The 17,080-nt window shown below is 38.4% G+C and overlaps 1 protein-coding gene across 1 annotated transcript; it reads right to left on the bottom strand.

Annotated features, from left to right (window-relative positions):
- Positions 1-699: 699 nt before the first annotated feature.
- Positions 700-17,006, bottom strand: HMMR (hyaluronan mediated motility receptor). Its single transcript, XM_075056681.1, has 18 exons — positions 16,921-17,006; positions 15,688-15,786; positions 14,988-15,064; positions 14,057-14,137; positions 13,113-13,301; positions 12,712-12,798; positions 12,089-12,189; positions 10,905-10,979; positions 9,693-9,871; positions 8,714-8,862; positions 8,157-8,371; positions 7,413-7,529; positions 6,374-6,532; positions 4,529-4,681; positions 4,319-4,418; positions 3,897-4,073; positions 3,204-3,366; positions 700-2,430 (listed from the first exon to the last, which is right to left on the bottom strand). The coding sequence occupies exons 1-18, from the start codon at positions 16,964-16,966 to the stop codon at positions 2,411-2,413; spliced, it is 2,187 nt and encodes a 728-aa protein (XP_074912782.1). The 5' UTR covers positions 16,967-17,006; the 3' UTR covers positions 700-2,410.
- Positions 17,007-17,080: the final 74 nt, after the last annotated feature.

Raw genomic sequence — 17,080 nt, 5'->3', positions numbered from 1 at the left:
AGTCCTGCAATATCTGCAGTATTTTGCTTCAATTGGTATACTTTCACCCTTGGACAAACTCTTGCTAACTTGATGCAGGACACGTCAAACACCAAAACTGAGGTTCAGTTAAAAAATGTACCTTAAGTCAGTGTCCCCATTTCCACATTTCAAGTTTTGTGGAACCTTCTGTTAACACCCACTTGCCCTCATCTCTCTTGAAATAAAAGGCTTATTCACATTTTTAAAAACACATTAAACTAAGGATGTCTTTCATTTTTTGGCATGAAGGCTTTTCAACAGCCTTTGACGTTCTGATTTATGAATAATGATTTTGCCTTAAAAATCCCCGTATGAGTAGAATCCTGGAATGGTTTGGGTTGGAAGGGACCTTAAAGCTCATCTAATTCCAACCCCCTGCCGTGGACAGGGACACCTTCCACTACGCCAGGTTGCTCAAAGCCCCATCCAACCTGGCCTGGAGCAGCACAGAAAGCGTGCAACTTCCAGCAACCATGCATGAAAGACTAATGCTATCTTGTGATAAAAACTCTAGTGTGATTAGCTGTGGACTGTTACTTCGTCCATTTTCAGTTATTTACAGATTTCTACCACCACCCCCCCATTTTGCTATTTCCCCTGCTGTTTGCTAGGAGTTTGTTTTAAGCAACTGCTCATTTCACATCCACTGGCTAGTGGCTATAAAGGCTGTGTAACATCAGGATTTCTGCTAAGTCTGTGTTCTCATCAAATGGGTCACAGTAATGCACGTTTCCTCTATGCTTTTCTCTCACCCCACTTATATCTTTCGGCCATGAAAACTCTTATCTTTTTCTCCATAAGGAGAGATAACTCCAATATTAAATTCTTTCAGCAACTGCCTTATTAAAATATGCCTCTCAACACTTCAGGCAAACTGCTAAATTGAACACTAAGTATTTCTCAATTCAAACACCTGAAGTTAATCCTCATCCTTAGTCTTCAGAAGTTCAAATAATCCAGCAAATACACAAAGTTGACATTAACAGAGAAGACATAGCAATTTCTTTCCTTAGACTTAATATGCATTTTTGGTATCTCATTTCCCCGTATTATCAATCCTCTGTAAGCTTATAATATCAGTATAAATGGCAATATAGTCAACATTCTAAGCTTTGTGTACTCTCTGCAGCACCCATATGCAGGATATTAGTAGATACAATAACAGAAACAGAGTTCCACATTTCACTTAAGTTTCAGTATTTACTTTTGTATAATGAGAAATTCACAGGAAATGAGAGGATAAGGGAATTAGAGGTTATATGTATTGTACAGCTCAGCTAAATAATTTCTGTAAGATTAGAAAATATATAGTCTGAGCAAGACCGACATTGGTCTTTGTTATGAAGATTTAAGCCTCGAACAAAGAACATTATGTCAATTACATGATGTAATTTTAGTTTGGTTTTTATCCCTGATTTATGAAGGAAATAGACAAATTCTTTAATTTAAAATTTTTATTGTGCTAAAACGTTCTTAATTTTAGATGCAGTTAAACAGATCCTTTCCACCCTGCCAAAATTCAAGTCTGTACAATGTGAATGCCTGTACAGTAGGTATCCTCCCACCCAATTAAGACAAGTTCTGTTGTTATTCCCCTTCACTTAACATTGATCAATTACAACGTTGGCTACAAAGATATGACAATTTAAAAGCCCAGTGAGCACAACACTCATAAAATAGACATGTCTCTTAAAGCACTAATCTTAATCACAGTATGCAGACGTTTACATAAATGCAGTCAATTTGAGTTTGACCTGAAAAATCCTCTTCTGAAGATCAACAGCTGCAATATCTAGCCCCAGGATTTAAATCAGCATGTCCTGAATATAGATACCATTAAGAATATAAAAACTAACTGTACATTCCAATTTTCTACATTGGTTCTACATTATGTAGGCCGCAGAGGAAAAGGGTCTCTTGGCAGCATGCCTGCCATTGGTATTGAAGTAACCATAAACAGCAAAATTAATTTAACATAAAATTGTATACATGAGATAGATGCAAAAAAAATCTTATATGAAATCAGATTTCATCTGTCATCCTTCTTCTCCAGCGCTTATTCACCCTTTTCTGAACCGAAGCTGCTCTGTAGAAATGAAGCTAAGCACCTTCAGCATACAAAAAAAGTGAAACAGTGAACACTCTTCAGAGTTCAAGAGTGCAACGATGTTACTAGGAGTCTGGAACATGCAGCCACCTGTGGCTTCTCAGTAAGAGTGTAAATAGTTTTTCTAAAAATGTACCATTTTAGACCATTTCTCTAGTACTACTACTAATCTGTAATGTATACACCATCCAAGTCCACCTTGAACAAGTAGTCTGTTGAAGTCTTCAGTAGCACATGAATTTATTGGCGATTTATGATATTTTTCTTAACACCAAGGAGAGATTAAATTTTGTTTTTACTACCTGCAATGGAAGAACATTACTAAGTTTGGGTTTTTCACTACTGGTCCCACCACATCAAGTAATTATTTGTTTGCTGGGGGGGGAAGAAGGTACTACACTCCACATAACAGGCAAGACAGAATTTCAGACCCTGGAATATACTGTAAAATGAAGGTCTGGGTGAGATCTATACCCTCCCACACTGCTACCCTTTGTGCACCCCTACGTGCTTGCCATGCTTCCCTCTACTCTACATTCATCTGCAGGCCTTTTGCATCTTACCTTTACACCTGCAGCAGTATAAGGACCCACCAGGTAGCAGCTAAAGAACCAGGGCTCAAACCTCTGGCTGAGCCACTTCCACCCCTACCACCCATGCAGGAGACACAGCCTGCCACCTGACTGGCTGTAATGGATAGCTGTATGACAGAAGGAAGATTGTAGGTGATAAACAGTAGCAAAGCAAAGTTCACATCTTACAAGATCAAGCAACCCAGCTGCTTCCCTGTAACCCACTCCTTCTCCCCTACCAAACACACTTTCTGTTGTCTGACCTGACATACCACCTGCTCAGGTCAGGTTGTAAGAAACTGGGCTGGAAAGCACAACAGCAAACCATACACTGGAAGTGCCCCATTGATTCAGCCTTCCAACATCTGCTGTGAAACACACAAGAGATGCCATTCTCCTCCTTTCCCCAAATACAGCAGACTATGCAAGACTGTCAATACCTTCTTTGGTTGAGTTTAGGAGGTACGAGGACATGGCTACATCAATATCTAATCTAAGCTTACCTTCTTTAAGAGGAGTTTTTGGAGGAATGTTTTCCTTGCTATCATGCTGGAAGGCTTTGGAAGGATCAAAACGCCTAATGCCCTGAATTGCACATAGTTGCTCCTGAAGATCTCTGTTGGTTTGCTTTTCTTTTGCTAGCAATGCACGCAGTTTTGAGACATCCTAAAGAAAACATAATAGCTGAAAGTTAGATTAAGAACAGGAGAAAAGCCCGCTTCATGATTTACTGAAGTAGCCCTTTTGACTAATGCTAAGCATAAAACGTACATACACAAAATTATTGGTGGCATTAAAACGCAAACCATACAGGTGTAGAGAAACCAGCACCACTGTATAATTGCTGTATAACACCACTAAGTAGTATGGTAGCCTGAAACTTTCCAGTGCTGCTTTCAGCAGCTAGTTTACGAAGTCTAGAACCTCCAAAAGAGGTAAGAAAAACCAACCAAGCTAGAAGTAGGGGTGGTTATTTGCACTGGTGATAGCTCTATGTAACATATATTCAGCTGAAACTGAAACAGATTATCTTAGTGTTTCTGGAGACTGGTGGTTTGTTCTAATCTAGCTCTTGCAGGGAATTTAAGAACCATAGAAAGCAAGTAGTTTGCAGGACTAGTCTATAAATGTTTAGAGAAACAAACAAAGGAATCAAGCAAACGAATAACAGATTTCTAACTTTCCATTTCACAAACCTGCTTCAGGTGGGTATTGTCTTCCTTCAACTTCATAACATGCTTGATTTTTTGCTTCTGGTTCTGGTGGCCAAGTAGTTTAGCATATGCATCACTTAGTTTATTCAGTTCTTCTTGGGCTGCACCATGCTCATTTAAGAGTGCATTCTTCTCTGCTTCAAATGCATCTAGCTGTTGCTGAAATATATATATTGAATCTTTGAGAAATCTTTAAAATAGCTTGTTATTGAACTGAAATCTATAAAGAAAGATAGGTTTGGGAAGGGGAATAGCTGGCTCAAGGGACAGCACCTCAGGAAATGGTTGCAGGATAAATGCCTTAGAATGGGAAATAGCATGTTTACTGCTCAAGAACAGAACTTGATTCAACTGCACAAGTCTTAAGTCAAGGTATACTAATAAACACCTACTTCATAACATACCTGAAAAGGCTTAGTTTTGTTATATAAATCTTCATATAGAGTACGCCAGGTCTTTATCTCTTCTTTTAAGCTAGAGGTCACATCTTCATTTATGGTTTTCCTAAAAAGCAAGAAGAGGAGTTTCATTATGTTCATCATTAGCTTTCAGCACTTCTTTGCACTAAAACTTTGATGTGCTACAATATGCAGGTTTAGTTTGACAAAAGTCACCTTGATCTTTCTGCTTCCAGTTTCCTTTTCAGATCTTCAGTTTGCTCTTCCAGTTCTTCCTGAAGTTTAGTCATTTGTGCAAGGTAAGACACTTTTGTTCTCTCTGTTTCTGCTTCTTTTAGTGCAAGCTTTGTCTGGACTTCTAAAAGCATCCTGAGGAAAATATCATCCATCCTTAATGAACCTTTAAATTTATTTTATTTTTTACATTACTCTAATCTGAAAACAAAAGTAACCATGATTGAAAAGCTGTTAGCAGAAGAACAGAAATAAAGGCTTGCACAAACAGTGCTATAAGAGAAGAACAGCAATACAGAAAGCAATCAAGTTCAAGATGTACAACATTAACTTCTATGAGGAAGCAAGCAGTACTTTTGAAGCAAGGAAAGATCCTATGTTTCTTATTTATGGCTGTTTAATGTCAGTAGCTTTTAGAGGAAGACACTTTAGTAGTTAGACTTTACATGCAGAAGTTTGCTTAAGCAGAAACTAGTCAAGACTGTTTAGTGTGGATACACTCAAGGGTTCAAAAACTATACACCTAAAAGCATTCCCTTCCCTCTCCAAACTCAGCTGTTGGTTATATCACCTAGGTGGAGACTAAGAATTCCTTCCATGCCACACACAACCAGGAAATCAAACAGGAAATAACTCTTCAGTTGTTTTTCTTTTACCAGCTCTAATAAAAACTGGAAGCAATATTAAGCAGGTGGGGAGGAAAGAAAGAGCAACATCTTAAGCGGCACAGATGTGTTAAAATAAGCTGGGATAAGGAGTAATTGTCCTTTGGACAATCTTAGTATACTGGCTATGGGTGAACAAGACAGCAGGAGCATTACAAAACTTTACAGAAGCATTTGATAAATCACCAAGGAGATAAGTGTTGGGAAGATCATAAGTGCCCAATTCAGTTTGGCCAAAGCAGCATTCTAATGCAGTTGAGCAAGTGATTTATCCACATGCAACAGTTAAAAACGTTAGAGCATAGTTGTGATTTAAATCCAGCTTCAGCTTTAGAAGCTAGCTAGGAACTACATTAAAAGAAGTGGGGAAGGAAATCTTCCAGCACATACACAGTATTTTCCATAATGCAACTCATGTACAAGCAGTTACCACAGTTGCCTAATACAGGTGATAGTACACCGGGACCTTTTAAGACCAAACTCCCCAATTTCCTCAAATAGTCAGTTACTTGCCCACAGCAAGGGACTTTCTCATGTTCTGCACAGTGAGCTGGAAAGAGAACATACACCGCTAAGCTGCTGTTACAGTCAGAGAAACACGTCCTCAGCTAGTGACCCAAGACGACTTCTTGGGTGTTACTACTTATCAGCTGCACTGTGGTGCTTCATATTTGGCAGAGGGAGGACCTTTGTTTACCTCCCCGCGGTGTGGTAATTCATGGATGGTTAACTGGCACCTGCTTGTCAGCAGGATTTGAGGCGACACATCATTCAGAGTAGAGTGGCAAATGGCAAGCTCTGCGTTAGGTATTTGTTTGTCTGCCCCTGTGGATCTTATCTGTGGAACAGTCACTGTGACTGATATTTCTGATAAAGACAATATTACAACGTATTTCAGTTAAGTATTTTCCTTTTCCTATATGTTCCATACAAAGGAGAAAGTCAAAGCAATTGATTGAACAAACCAGTTTTCTAATGCATATATAAGCTTAATGAATTTTGTTTGTCAATATTTTCAACCCTCTGCACTGGGAAAAGGAAGAAACTTAAGCTTACACCAAATACTGATTTTATATGGTAGACCACCATGTTACATTCTAGTTAAGAAGGCAAGCCTTAGTTGGCATTCTTTAGCTTAAGGAAAAGTTTGTCTGTCTAGTACCTTGCACATTCTTCTTTTGCTTTGGTCTTAGTGTATTCTGCTTCCTGAAGTAGCTGAAGATTATCTTGGCCTTTTTTTTTTAGGTTGGCAACTTCATCTTGCAGAGAGGTGTTCTCCAGTTTAAGACTCTGTATTTCTTCAGCTACTGTCTTCTTGTAGCTGGTATTACAATGCAAATAAGAAAAATCTTGTTATTTTAGGCAAAATACAGATTGACATGTTCAGGCCTTAAAAGAGCAATACAAGCTCATGCTAACATGTAGAAGAGTTTTTATAATCTGGAGATATGGCAGTGTCCGGGCACTGATAAATCAAAAGTTTAAAAAAAACAAAATAAAACAAAATCAAACCCAAACAAACAACAAAAAAAACCCCAAGTAAAACCCCACACTTTTCCATCAAGCCATAAGCAGTAACACTATGACAAATTCTGCGATACAGGTATTTTCACATTTTGGTAGGTATTTTAAAACAGAAAAGATCTACTATATCTGAAGCTTATTTAAAACACCAGAAGACCTACTCTCTGCAGCTTGCACTGGCTAACACGCCAGTGGATCCTTCATGGGTGCGTTGCACAGTTAACAATAACAGTATCTCTTTTTACATACATTCACAACCTGAATATCTGAGAGGAAAGATCTGCAAGAACTGTAGGAAAACAAATCTCAATTCTGTGCAAGTTTTGAGCCTAAACAAGAAGTGTTTTTGCAAGAGATTTTAGTGGTAAGAGAACACCATCACTAGTTACAGCTCTCATTGAGATTCAAGAGCACTTGAGTATTCTAATTGGTTACACTTTGGAAGAAAAAACAGTTTCCTGAACTAGATACTGAATACATCATTACACTTGACTAGTACTCAAAAAGCATAAATTAATTTCTTAATGCCATCAAATACTCCATCACAAAATCCTCTGCTCTAATACTGTACCAATGCTCATATATAGTGTTAAGTACCAAGGCACATGAATAAACAGCATATTTTATTGTAATCTTAGAGATAATCCCAGTCCTAGATCTTAATGAAACTTAAATACCTTTCAAACTCAGCAACAGTCTTTCCAAGTTTACGCAATGTATTGCTATGCTCTTCTTGGATTTGCAGAACAGCATTACTGTGCATTTCATTGATTTGCTCCAACTCAGCATTCTTCCTGAAATAAAAATTCAGCGTTCCACGCTGCAGATAAGTATGTCTGAACACATTACCAAATGCTGTTACCAGTTACAGAAGGCTTGCAGCGGCAGCAATAAATTAATTGTGACAAACCAGTAACTTCTCTGCCAGAACTTCTCAAGTATTAAAGCACAATCTTCATAACAGATTTAACCAAAGCATTTCCCCCTCCCCTTGTTTTCCAAGATAGCTATAGAATAGCTTGAACACCTAATACTAAATTTTCAATACGTGAAAGGAAGAAAAAACTTGCTTGAAAAGCTTTCCTAGTCATTGCCCTCTCCAGGGCAGAAACATCCAATACAACATGCATGTAGTTGGCCCTTCACAGCAGCATCACTTTACTACAGTACTGGCATTTCAAGCAAGTGTCAGCATACTAATTAAATAGTTTTAAATTAAGACAATATAAAGCTGATTCAAGTAATTTTTGATAGTGATTAGTTCTAATCACTATCAATAATCAACAACCAGGAAGAAATAAGTTCAGTTCTGTTCAGGTCTCTTTAAAACCTGAATGAGGTGCAGAAGCTTTGTTTATACTACTGATTTAACTTTTTTTTTTCTTTCAAAGCTTTACAATCAGAAAACTTATTTCACAAACCCTTTCAACTTTACTTCCACCTGCGCAAGCTCAAGAGCTTGAGATTTGATTTCTTGTTCCAATCGCTTCACCAATTTCTCAGCTTTCTTTTCCTTAGCATGTAATTTATTCAGTTCATTCATTGTATCATTCAGCTCCTCTTGAAGAAGTTGTCTCTCACTTGTTACCTCATCTTGAAATTCTAGTAGCTTCTGGTGCATTGACGCAGATGACTCCTGTAAGCCAAAGGACCACAGATTTTAAAAGTACCAGTACTTCTCTAGACATTAAAGGCTAATCTGCAGTGTTCAAACTTTAAAGCACAAGAATAAGGTCAAATCTACAGGAGGAACCATAACACCCATCATACCAGCTATGATTCTTAGATCTATTGGATAACACACAGTTTCTGCTGGCCAGCACCCACTTGTACATTCCACAGATTAGACTATTATTAATACAACAATCTCATGTGTAACCAAAATCAGAACCTTTAGTGCCAGTCATTGGGATTAGACTCTATTTTTAGGCTGTCTAAAAATATGTCTAAATTTGTCTAAAAATTTGTCTGTATTTACCTTCTCTTGCTGCAGCTGAGAGACCACTTCCTCATGTTTCTGAAGCAGGTTTTGGTGTTCTTGTTCTTCTAAGCCAATTTTTTTTTTCAGGTCTTCTATTTCAGCACTCATACTCAGGTATTTTCCTTTGGTCTCAAACAACTCTTTCTCTGCACAGAGGAATTATCAATATAACACAAATCCCATTCTCTATATTCAAAGAGCTGCAACATCTATTCTTCATAGTACTTTGATTCTAGCTTTAAAGTTAAGCTAAGCAAGGGGTAAAAACAAAAACACCAAAACAAAACAAACCCACATCTTTAACCCATCTGGAAACTCCTCAAAATTGGCTGCAAGTAAACCACTTTGAAAATTATTTTCAAACAGCAGGAATCTTTGGATCAAGCCATTTGCCTTCATCAGAACAGCAGTATGGCTGGGGAAAACCAACTAAATGATTTCCCCAAAGCTTCTTCCACATAATACTGGCACATACAAGCCAAGTGGTACACAGAGAACTGACTACCAGTCTCAGGCTGCAGAGTTGCTAGTTTGGGGCGGGGGGGGGGAAGGGGGAAAAGAGGTGAAGAAGGATTCCTAAGCACATTCCCAATACCTCAGTGAACTTGCTCACAAGCTGCTAACAGTGAATTGAGACAATATCATACTGCTTCTCAATGAAGAGTAAGGAACAAGTAATTTGTGTTCACCTTTCAGATTAAAGCCATTCCCACTATGTAAACAATTTTCATCCTATACTATCTACCTTAGTAACCTTCTATGGCAATAAATATTTAGACTTAACAGATGTCAAATTCAAGGTGGTTTCCATACTGTTAGAAATATGCCTAGTTGTTTTCAGCTGGAGCTCAGAGACATGACTTTTAACTCGGAACAAACCTGTCAATTGACTTTTTAGAACTGACCTATTTGAGGTGCTTTAAGACATGGTAGTGATTCCCCCATATGGGAACAGCATACAAGCACTAACAATTACCTTTTTCTTGTTGAAGCAATTGACACCTTTCATTAAGTTCTTTTATCAGTTTAAGTGATTCTTCCTCTTTTGTTTTGAGAGTATCCCTCAGGAGCTCAATATCTTGGTCTTTCTTCATCAGTGTCTCTTCCATCTGGGCAATATCTACTTTGTATTTCTCAGCTGTTTCTGCAACACTACTGTAGGAGAAAATTCAGGTATTGTTACCACTAAATTTTGTTTGTAAGCTTACACTTCAGCACAAAAGGAAAAATGCTTAGGACTGTTGGTTTCCAACAGGAAAACTGCATTCACCTAATTTCCCAGACACAAGTTTTTGCACATTAAGGCATGTTAATTAACATTAATAGCAATTCATTTCAACATTGATTTTTTTTTTAAAAAGAAACATACACAATCACACAAATAATATATAAAGGTTTCATTAAAACAGAATTAGTCACTATAATTGATTTACAGATGAATGCTACATCCAGGTGGTGTTTTTTTTTCAAAGCTGAGTTTTCACAGAAAAGCATACACATTAATAAACCAGATTTTACAAGAATAAGCAGGATATTAAGATATATAGCCAGTTGATGAGGTATCTCAATGATTAAATTGACAGTGGGGGTGCACAAAGAGCGAATAAGTTAAAATTAAATACTGTTGTATTTTCACCATGTTCTGAGCTAGGGACACATTACTGTGAAGACTGGTTAGAGTTTCAATCAGTTACAAAACACCAGATTAGTAATTTTTAGAATCAGACTGATGCTCATACATACATAATTCATCGCAGCTCTTAAAGACAAGTTGGAGTATTGGAAAGTTCACTGGAAGCCAAGATTGTGTGTTTTTTTGCCCTACCATGCATTGTTTTACAAGCGAGGGCTAAAAGACATTACTGACAGTACCTTCGAGAAAAAGGATTTAGCTTGATTTATGTACAAGTAACTCAGGCTAAAAACATGATTTCAGGACCCTGATACAAAGCTCTTCCAGTAGTATTGCTTAGCCTGGAAAAGCACAGAGACATTTAGACAGATAATTAAAATAACATCTTATGACTCCTTTCCATTGTGTGGAAAAATACCTGATTTCTTTTCCCCCTCTATTTTAATACTGTTAAACAGAATTGTTGCCAAGGTACTACTTCACCAGTCATAAACGAGGCTTAGTTTTACTGGCTTTTAACTTACCCAGTCCAACTCAAGAACAATTTGTTGTTACCTGAGCTCTGTGATATATTCCAGGAGTTTGTCAGTGTCAGACTTTTCTTCAACTTTCTCTCTCTCAGTAGCAGACCTAAAGCCAGGAGGTTTTCATGATGGATGTATTTAAACAAATTCAGAGCTACTTGTAAGCTGTTTGTTTACAGATAAGCAAATAGAAATAAACCATTGAATCACGACTTAGGAGTAGTAGTAAAGATGCTGAGCTATATTCTGCCACAAGCAAGAATGCTAGAACAGCTGCATTAGCTAGACAAATTATCATTTCCTCCCTTTCTGAATTGCACTACCTGTATTATTACCTTTGTGTATTTTAACTTTAACATAAATATAGAAATTCTACTCGTATTTGAGCACTTGGATGTTAAGTAAAAGCAGAAAGCTTAAGAAGGATGCTGCAGTGCAAAATTGACTTAATATACCTTATAAGTTCATCCTCCTTAGATTACCATCCTCAGAAATAGCCTATATGGTAGTGCACTGTTCCTGTGCAGCAAATGACATTATTTGGGCAGAATAGAAAGCATTGATTTGGAACTCTCTCTTCTGCTTCTTTCTACAGCTGCTTAAGCCAAAACACTCGGTAGTTGCCTTTCTTCAGAGAACGCGGCTGCTATGAAGCAACTTTGAAGGCACCACAACAACTCTTCAATACACTTAGCTGGAGAATACACACACGTCCATCAAATTTGTGTCAAATGCCTGGCTACTGAATTAGGATCTCAACTCCTGGCCCAACACTTTTTCATTCTTGCTTATTCCTAACTTAATAGTCTAAAGGGCCAGACACTGAATTATCCAATCTACATGAATGTCTTGGTCCAAGATGAACAACAATCCTTTTCTCAAGACAATTCTTCCCTCCCCACTCCATACCAATGAAAACTCTACCCACACCATGCTGGAAGACAAAGGGTTGAGACAATACAGGCTTTTGGAAAAAGGTTAGATACACTAAAGGAACAATATTTTGTATGTTCATTTTATAAGAACACAGCAGTTCCTAGAACTTCATTCCATCAAATTTATTCCAGCTTACAAATGCTAATTATTTCTGTTCCTTCTTAGTAGGGAGACCACCAGTATTTTCCCTAAACTATGTGCCTACCATAAGGTGTAAGCATGTAAGCACAGCTAGATGATATAATACCATCCAAGTCAATTCCCTTCCTTACTACTTACAGTTTCTCTTCTAACTGTGCTACTTTTCCTTTTGAATGCTCTAGATTCCTTTGCACTTCCTGCAACTTCACTTCCATGTCTTCCTGCTTTGCAAATGCAATCTTAAAAAAAAAAAAAGACAAATATTACCACCAAAATGAGATTTAGTAAAAAAAAGAAATCCATCGTCTAAGAGACAGTGGTAAACTGAAATTAATTTGTAGCTACAATTTAACGATAGTGCTTGCCACTACACTAAATGTGATTCCAAGTACCCCTTTGTAAATATATTAGCCATTTCGTAAAACCACCACCACCACAACCCAAAAACTGCAAACATGCAGAAGAGTTTCAAACTATACCTAGGACCACTAGTTTTCAAAGAAATTAAGTCTGACCAACAGATTGATATTGCAACAGAGGTATTTCTAGGCTTCCTTACTTTAACTCAGATTTACTCTGTGCATCAACAGCAAAATCAATAACATTCATTGTTAGATCTTTCTCTGTTTTCACGCTACAGAAAGTAGAAGAAACTACTGAGGACAGAAAAAACACATGATCTGCAGTTCTGTGGTAAGCCCTTCATTGTCTGTTCCTGAACAGCTCAGAATTACTATCCTGTGCAGTGCAAGTGGTCATACCTTTTCCTTAGCATCCCTCTTGTTTCTGAGCTTCATTAACTCCATGCATAGGCTGCTCATTTTCTTCTGCATGCCATCTTCAGACAGCTTATTAGAGATGAATATAAAAACCACTAAGCATAACTCCTTCAAATGAATTACTCTTCACACTCTTTAAAAGTGTCCCCCTCCCACCCACAACACTTATCTCTACCCATCCTTGAGATGGATGTTAGTAGGTCCCTCTCTCTCTTTAGACAGAAGCGCACAAAATCCCAAACCAGACATGCTCTATCCCTGTGCCAGTGAAGGGGCACAGGGAACAAGAAAACAGATGCTGATCAGCAACTAGTGTTTGTTCTTGCCCAGGGAGCTTAACAACAGCAAAGGAAAAGCAAAGATGCACTTATTTGTCTGAATACCTTTGACTTGAGAAGTTCATTGGTTCTCGTTAGTTCCAGAAGCTGTTTTTTTAGGCATGCAACATTTGCCAAAAGAGATGTTTTCTCCTGAACTGCAGCACTCAACTTTGCTTCAATCTTAACAAAATCCTCATCCAGAGCCTGAAGTTTTTTATCCTGCTCTCCACGCTCTCTCACCAATGCACGAATCTAAAACAAAAGAGTTATTTTCTTTATTTCCTATTATTCTTCTTAAATTACATCATTAATTTATACCTGTGGTTTTCTTGGAGAGGCTAAGTATCCAAACTGTATTAACCTCCATTGAGAATACATATCTTCAACTTTGTCATTCACAGGAAAGGAGGTAACAAAATCACCACAATTCTCTCTTACGACACACCACAGATTTACAGTCCTAGCATTTCATCTGACTTATTTTATGCTATTGAGCCACTACAACATGTTAGAGTCAGAAAAGTCTTAGCTTCAACTTGCAACAGAAGCCAACTCTCCTTTTTGGCTGCGGAACAGAAAAACAGGATGTGACATTTGAGACACGAGGCAGAGATTAGTACACAGAAGTGTACTGACAAGGAAAAGCTAGCTGCCTCTTAAACTTTAAAATTATGTCAATTACTAAGCAAAAATCTCAGCAAACAGTTGCTAAATAATACAGAACCTTTTTGAGGTAGAGAACATAGGACTTGGTTCTTTTTTTAAAAAAAAAAAAAAGACTGGCTGCATAGCTGCTCACAATCAACAGGAATTAATGTAACTCCATTAACAAACGCAGTGCTTTCTACATACCATAACATTTGATAATTGCTGTTCTGCACAGAGCTGTTTGCAAACTACTTGTATGCTACGTTATGCAAAGGAGGCTAATTTTACCAGCTTGTTATTTTTTATTACAGTAAGTGGGAAAAACATTACAGGACTCCACTCGCATAATGTGTTCATACCTCCTTCTCCAGTGTCTTCTGTTTCTTTTTCTCTTTCATAAGGATAAGATCTTTTTTAGGCTTCAGAGTCCCATGAGCTGGCTTTGAAAACAGATGTATTAAAAAATTTAAACTGATCTCTAGCTGCATACTAGTTTAACAACACAGTTAAATATAGGAGTGGATGCCTTCATCTAGACAATACATTAAAGATACACACACACACACAAAATAAAAAGCAAACATCTCTCTCCCACACATAGGGCAGACAAGTATCAGGCTAAGATGGGTTTTACTATTGTACGTTCTCATAAGCATTACTGTGAATGGACAGCTCATAACCACTGTGACAGAAAGGAGATTAAGGAAGTTTGAGATATTAGCACCCCCTAAACTCCATAAAAACTACTTTAATCTCTTAACCACAGGTTGGTTTGCAGAATTTCATCCTACATCATGAGTACTAGTAAACAAAACTAGTAAGTCAGAGTTATCATTTTTCAACTTGTTAAGCTATGCATCTTCAAATCCACATCCTTGCACATTGCACTGAGAACCTGTTTATACAGTATCATCCCCTCTTTGTTTCTTTTACCACTAGGTTTCTGCTCAGCCCTGTCCACCTGCCCTGTATGAAAACAGAAACAGGGTCTTCTTAAAAAGAAGCAGACACAGCGTATTTACATGGTGAGCAAGAGGCAAAAACCCCCAGCATTGTAACACCAAAGATTACAAGCCACTCTGTAGTCCCAAGTAATCATCATGTGATTCCCAAAGACGCTGCAATTTCATTTTTCCTTCTTAGTTACTAAGGAATACAGGCATAATAGTGTGTTTCATGGTTTGCTCAGGTAGGTTAATAGTAACTGTGTAAAGGGGCAACATGATTTAACTAGTCACAGTGAGGTTTAGCTGGAATTTAACAGTGCTACAGACACTACAAGAGTCTTACTGTTGATCCGAGAGATGTGAGTCTCCTCCCAGTTACAGGGGTTGGTGCACTCTTCTCACTGTTCAGATTTACCTCACCTGCAGAAGGATGCAGAAAAGAATGGTGAAGGAAGAGGGTGTGCATGCACACAGTGAGGAAATGTAACCAAACTAGACAAGGTTAATTAACTTTTTATACAAAAGACAGAAAGCCACCTGATTATTAAGACTATGCAATTCACCACCTAATGCCAGCTGTTTTCTTACTGCCAACAAGCAGCCCAATATTAGTCATCTGGGTACTTGACAGAGTTTAGAAAGAGACTACCCGATGACAGCCAGTTTTGAGAATTCAGCTTCTGCCAAGTTTCCCCGCCACCTTCCAGATCCACGCTGTCAGTTTTCAACTAAGGGATGCTTTATATCTGAAAAACCCATCAAAATATCACTAAAAACAAGGTTAAGGAAGTAGTTAAATCATTTATTTCATCTCCAGAGGTCCCCCTAATTAACAGAAGTCATATAAAGCTATTTTTGGAAGATTCAGTTAGATGTGTTTTTACAGTTGCTGTCCTCTTGAGCTAGAAGGTAGGTAGTGAGTCCCTTCAACATAAAACAATTTCTAAACAAGAACAGAGCAGTAATAGCATGTAAGCACTAACACTTGTAGCATTCAAAGATATTATACCATTGTGTTCTGTGCAACTTCTATGACTACTTACCCTTCTGTTTCCTAACCCGTTGACATGTTTCAGAGAACAGAGAACTTTTCAGTGCACCTGAAGATTTAGCATCATAGGATCCTTGCAGCGGGGTACAAACTAGAAATGAGATTTTCAGAACAGCAGAGAACTATTAAGGTAAATGATAGGGTTTTCAACTTCAATGAGTTGAGGCTTGTAACACATTTAAGTTAAATCCACTTAAAAAAAGAAAAAAACCCAATCAACAACTGGAGTCTCAGTTCTCCTCATCCTCCCCATAAACATGAAAATATACAGCACACATGGTAGGGGAAAGGGTTGGTTTATTACACATTAATAAAATTAGAAACTGTGATTTACATATACAATATTGCAAGGCATCTTACTAGTGATAGCAGTGCATTAACTTCCATAAAGAAAAAATGCAAATGGTGGGAAGATCTTAATAGCAATTGGTGGAAAAGGCAGCCTAAAGCATTAAAGGATAAAAAGCAAACTTAACTGTTGGGTTTTTTTTAAACATCTTCTTCCACTTTAGAAGACACTACTTAGATGTTCTTGAATGCCAAACTTTTCCTCCAAAAAACTAAGTTACTTAAACTTTTATTTAAAAAAACAAACCCTAAAAGTTCTTCTAAAAATTAAACATTTTTAAGGGAAACAGCAGACAGAAACAAGATGGCTACAAATTCTTCATGCAATTGTTGTTATAGTCGGGTGGTCTCAAGCCCAGTAAATGCTTACCTACTTGCTTCAGCTTTCTGCAAATGAGAGCAGCTTCATTTAATATGAGAACAGGCAACGGTAGCAGAGAAGCATTCAGCTACAGCCAAAAACTCATTGTGAGAAACTTTTGCATTAGAAAATGCTCTCAGTAGCAGTACTTCAGTTGTGACTAGTTCTGTAGGTTTCTCTTGTAGTTTTGTATCAGAAGGCTAGCAAATCCTGGTTTGTCAGTGTTTTATTTACTACGTACATATATATGCATGATCGCTGCTGTATTTAGTAGCCCTTTACCTACGACCAGGATTCGACCTGTAGCTAGAATTTTTTTTCCTCAGAAGGAGGCTCCTACAAGGGCTTGGACAAGCGGCCCTCAGACACACCGTTACAGGCGGCCCCCTCACAGGTGGAGCACAAGCAGAAGGACTGGGACACGCGGAGGTAACCGCAGCCGGTGCCCCTTCCCCCGGCACTACCACGAAGGGCCCGGGGTCCCTCCCCACCCCCGGAGAACCGCCGCGCACGTACCGGAGCTCTCGTTGAAGCGCCGGAGCGGCGCCCTGGAGAAGGCCATGGCGGCGGACAGAGCCCGGCGCGGCGCGGAGCGGAGCGGCCCTCTCGGCGTTCAAAGGGACCAACGGCCACCAGGGCGCGCCCCGGTCAGCCAATCACCTCCTCCCGTTCGAGG

This window comes from Buteo buteo, chromosome 24 (genome assembly GCF_964188355.1).
Source record: "Buteo buteo chromosome 24, bButBut1.hap1.1, whole genome shotgun sequence".
In the NCBI taxonomy this organism is placed as follows: domain Eukaryota; kingdom Metazoa; phylum Chordata; class Aves; order Accipitriformes; family Accipitridae; genus Buteo; species Buteo buteo.
Note: the sequence above shows the minus strand (reverse complement) of the source record. Positions and strands in the feature narration are given on the sequence as shown.

What these genes read in the sequence shown, in the direction of transcription:
- HMMR (XM_075056681.1), bottom strand. Translation starts at nt 16,966, where the DNA reads ATGGCCTTCTCCAGGGCGCCGCTCCGGCGCTTCAACGAGAGCTCCG. An exon ending in ACGGGTTAGGAAACAGAAGG is followed by an intron (nt 15,065 to 15,687) that starts GTAAGTAGTCAT and finishes ATCCTTCTGCAG; the next exon opens with GTGAGGTAAATCTGAACAGT. An exon ending in CTCAGCTGCAGCAAGAGAAG is followed by an intron (nt 8,372 to 8,713) that starts GTAAATACAGAC and finishes TTTGGCTTACAG; the next exon opens with GAGTCATCTGCGTCAATGCA.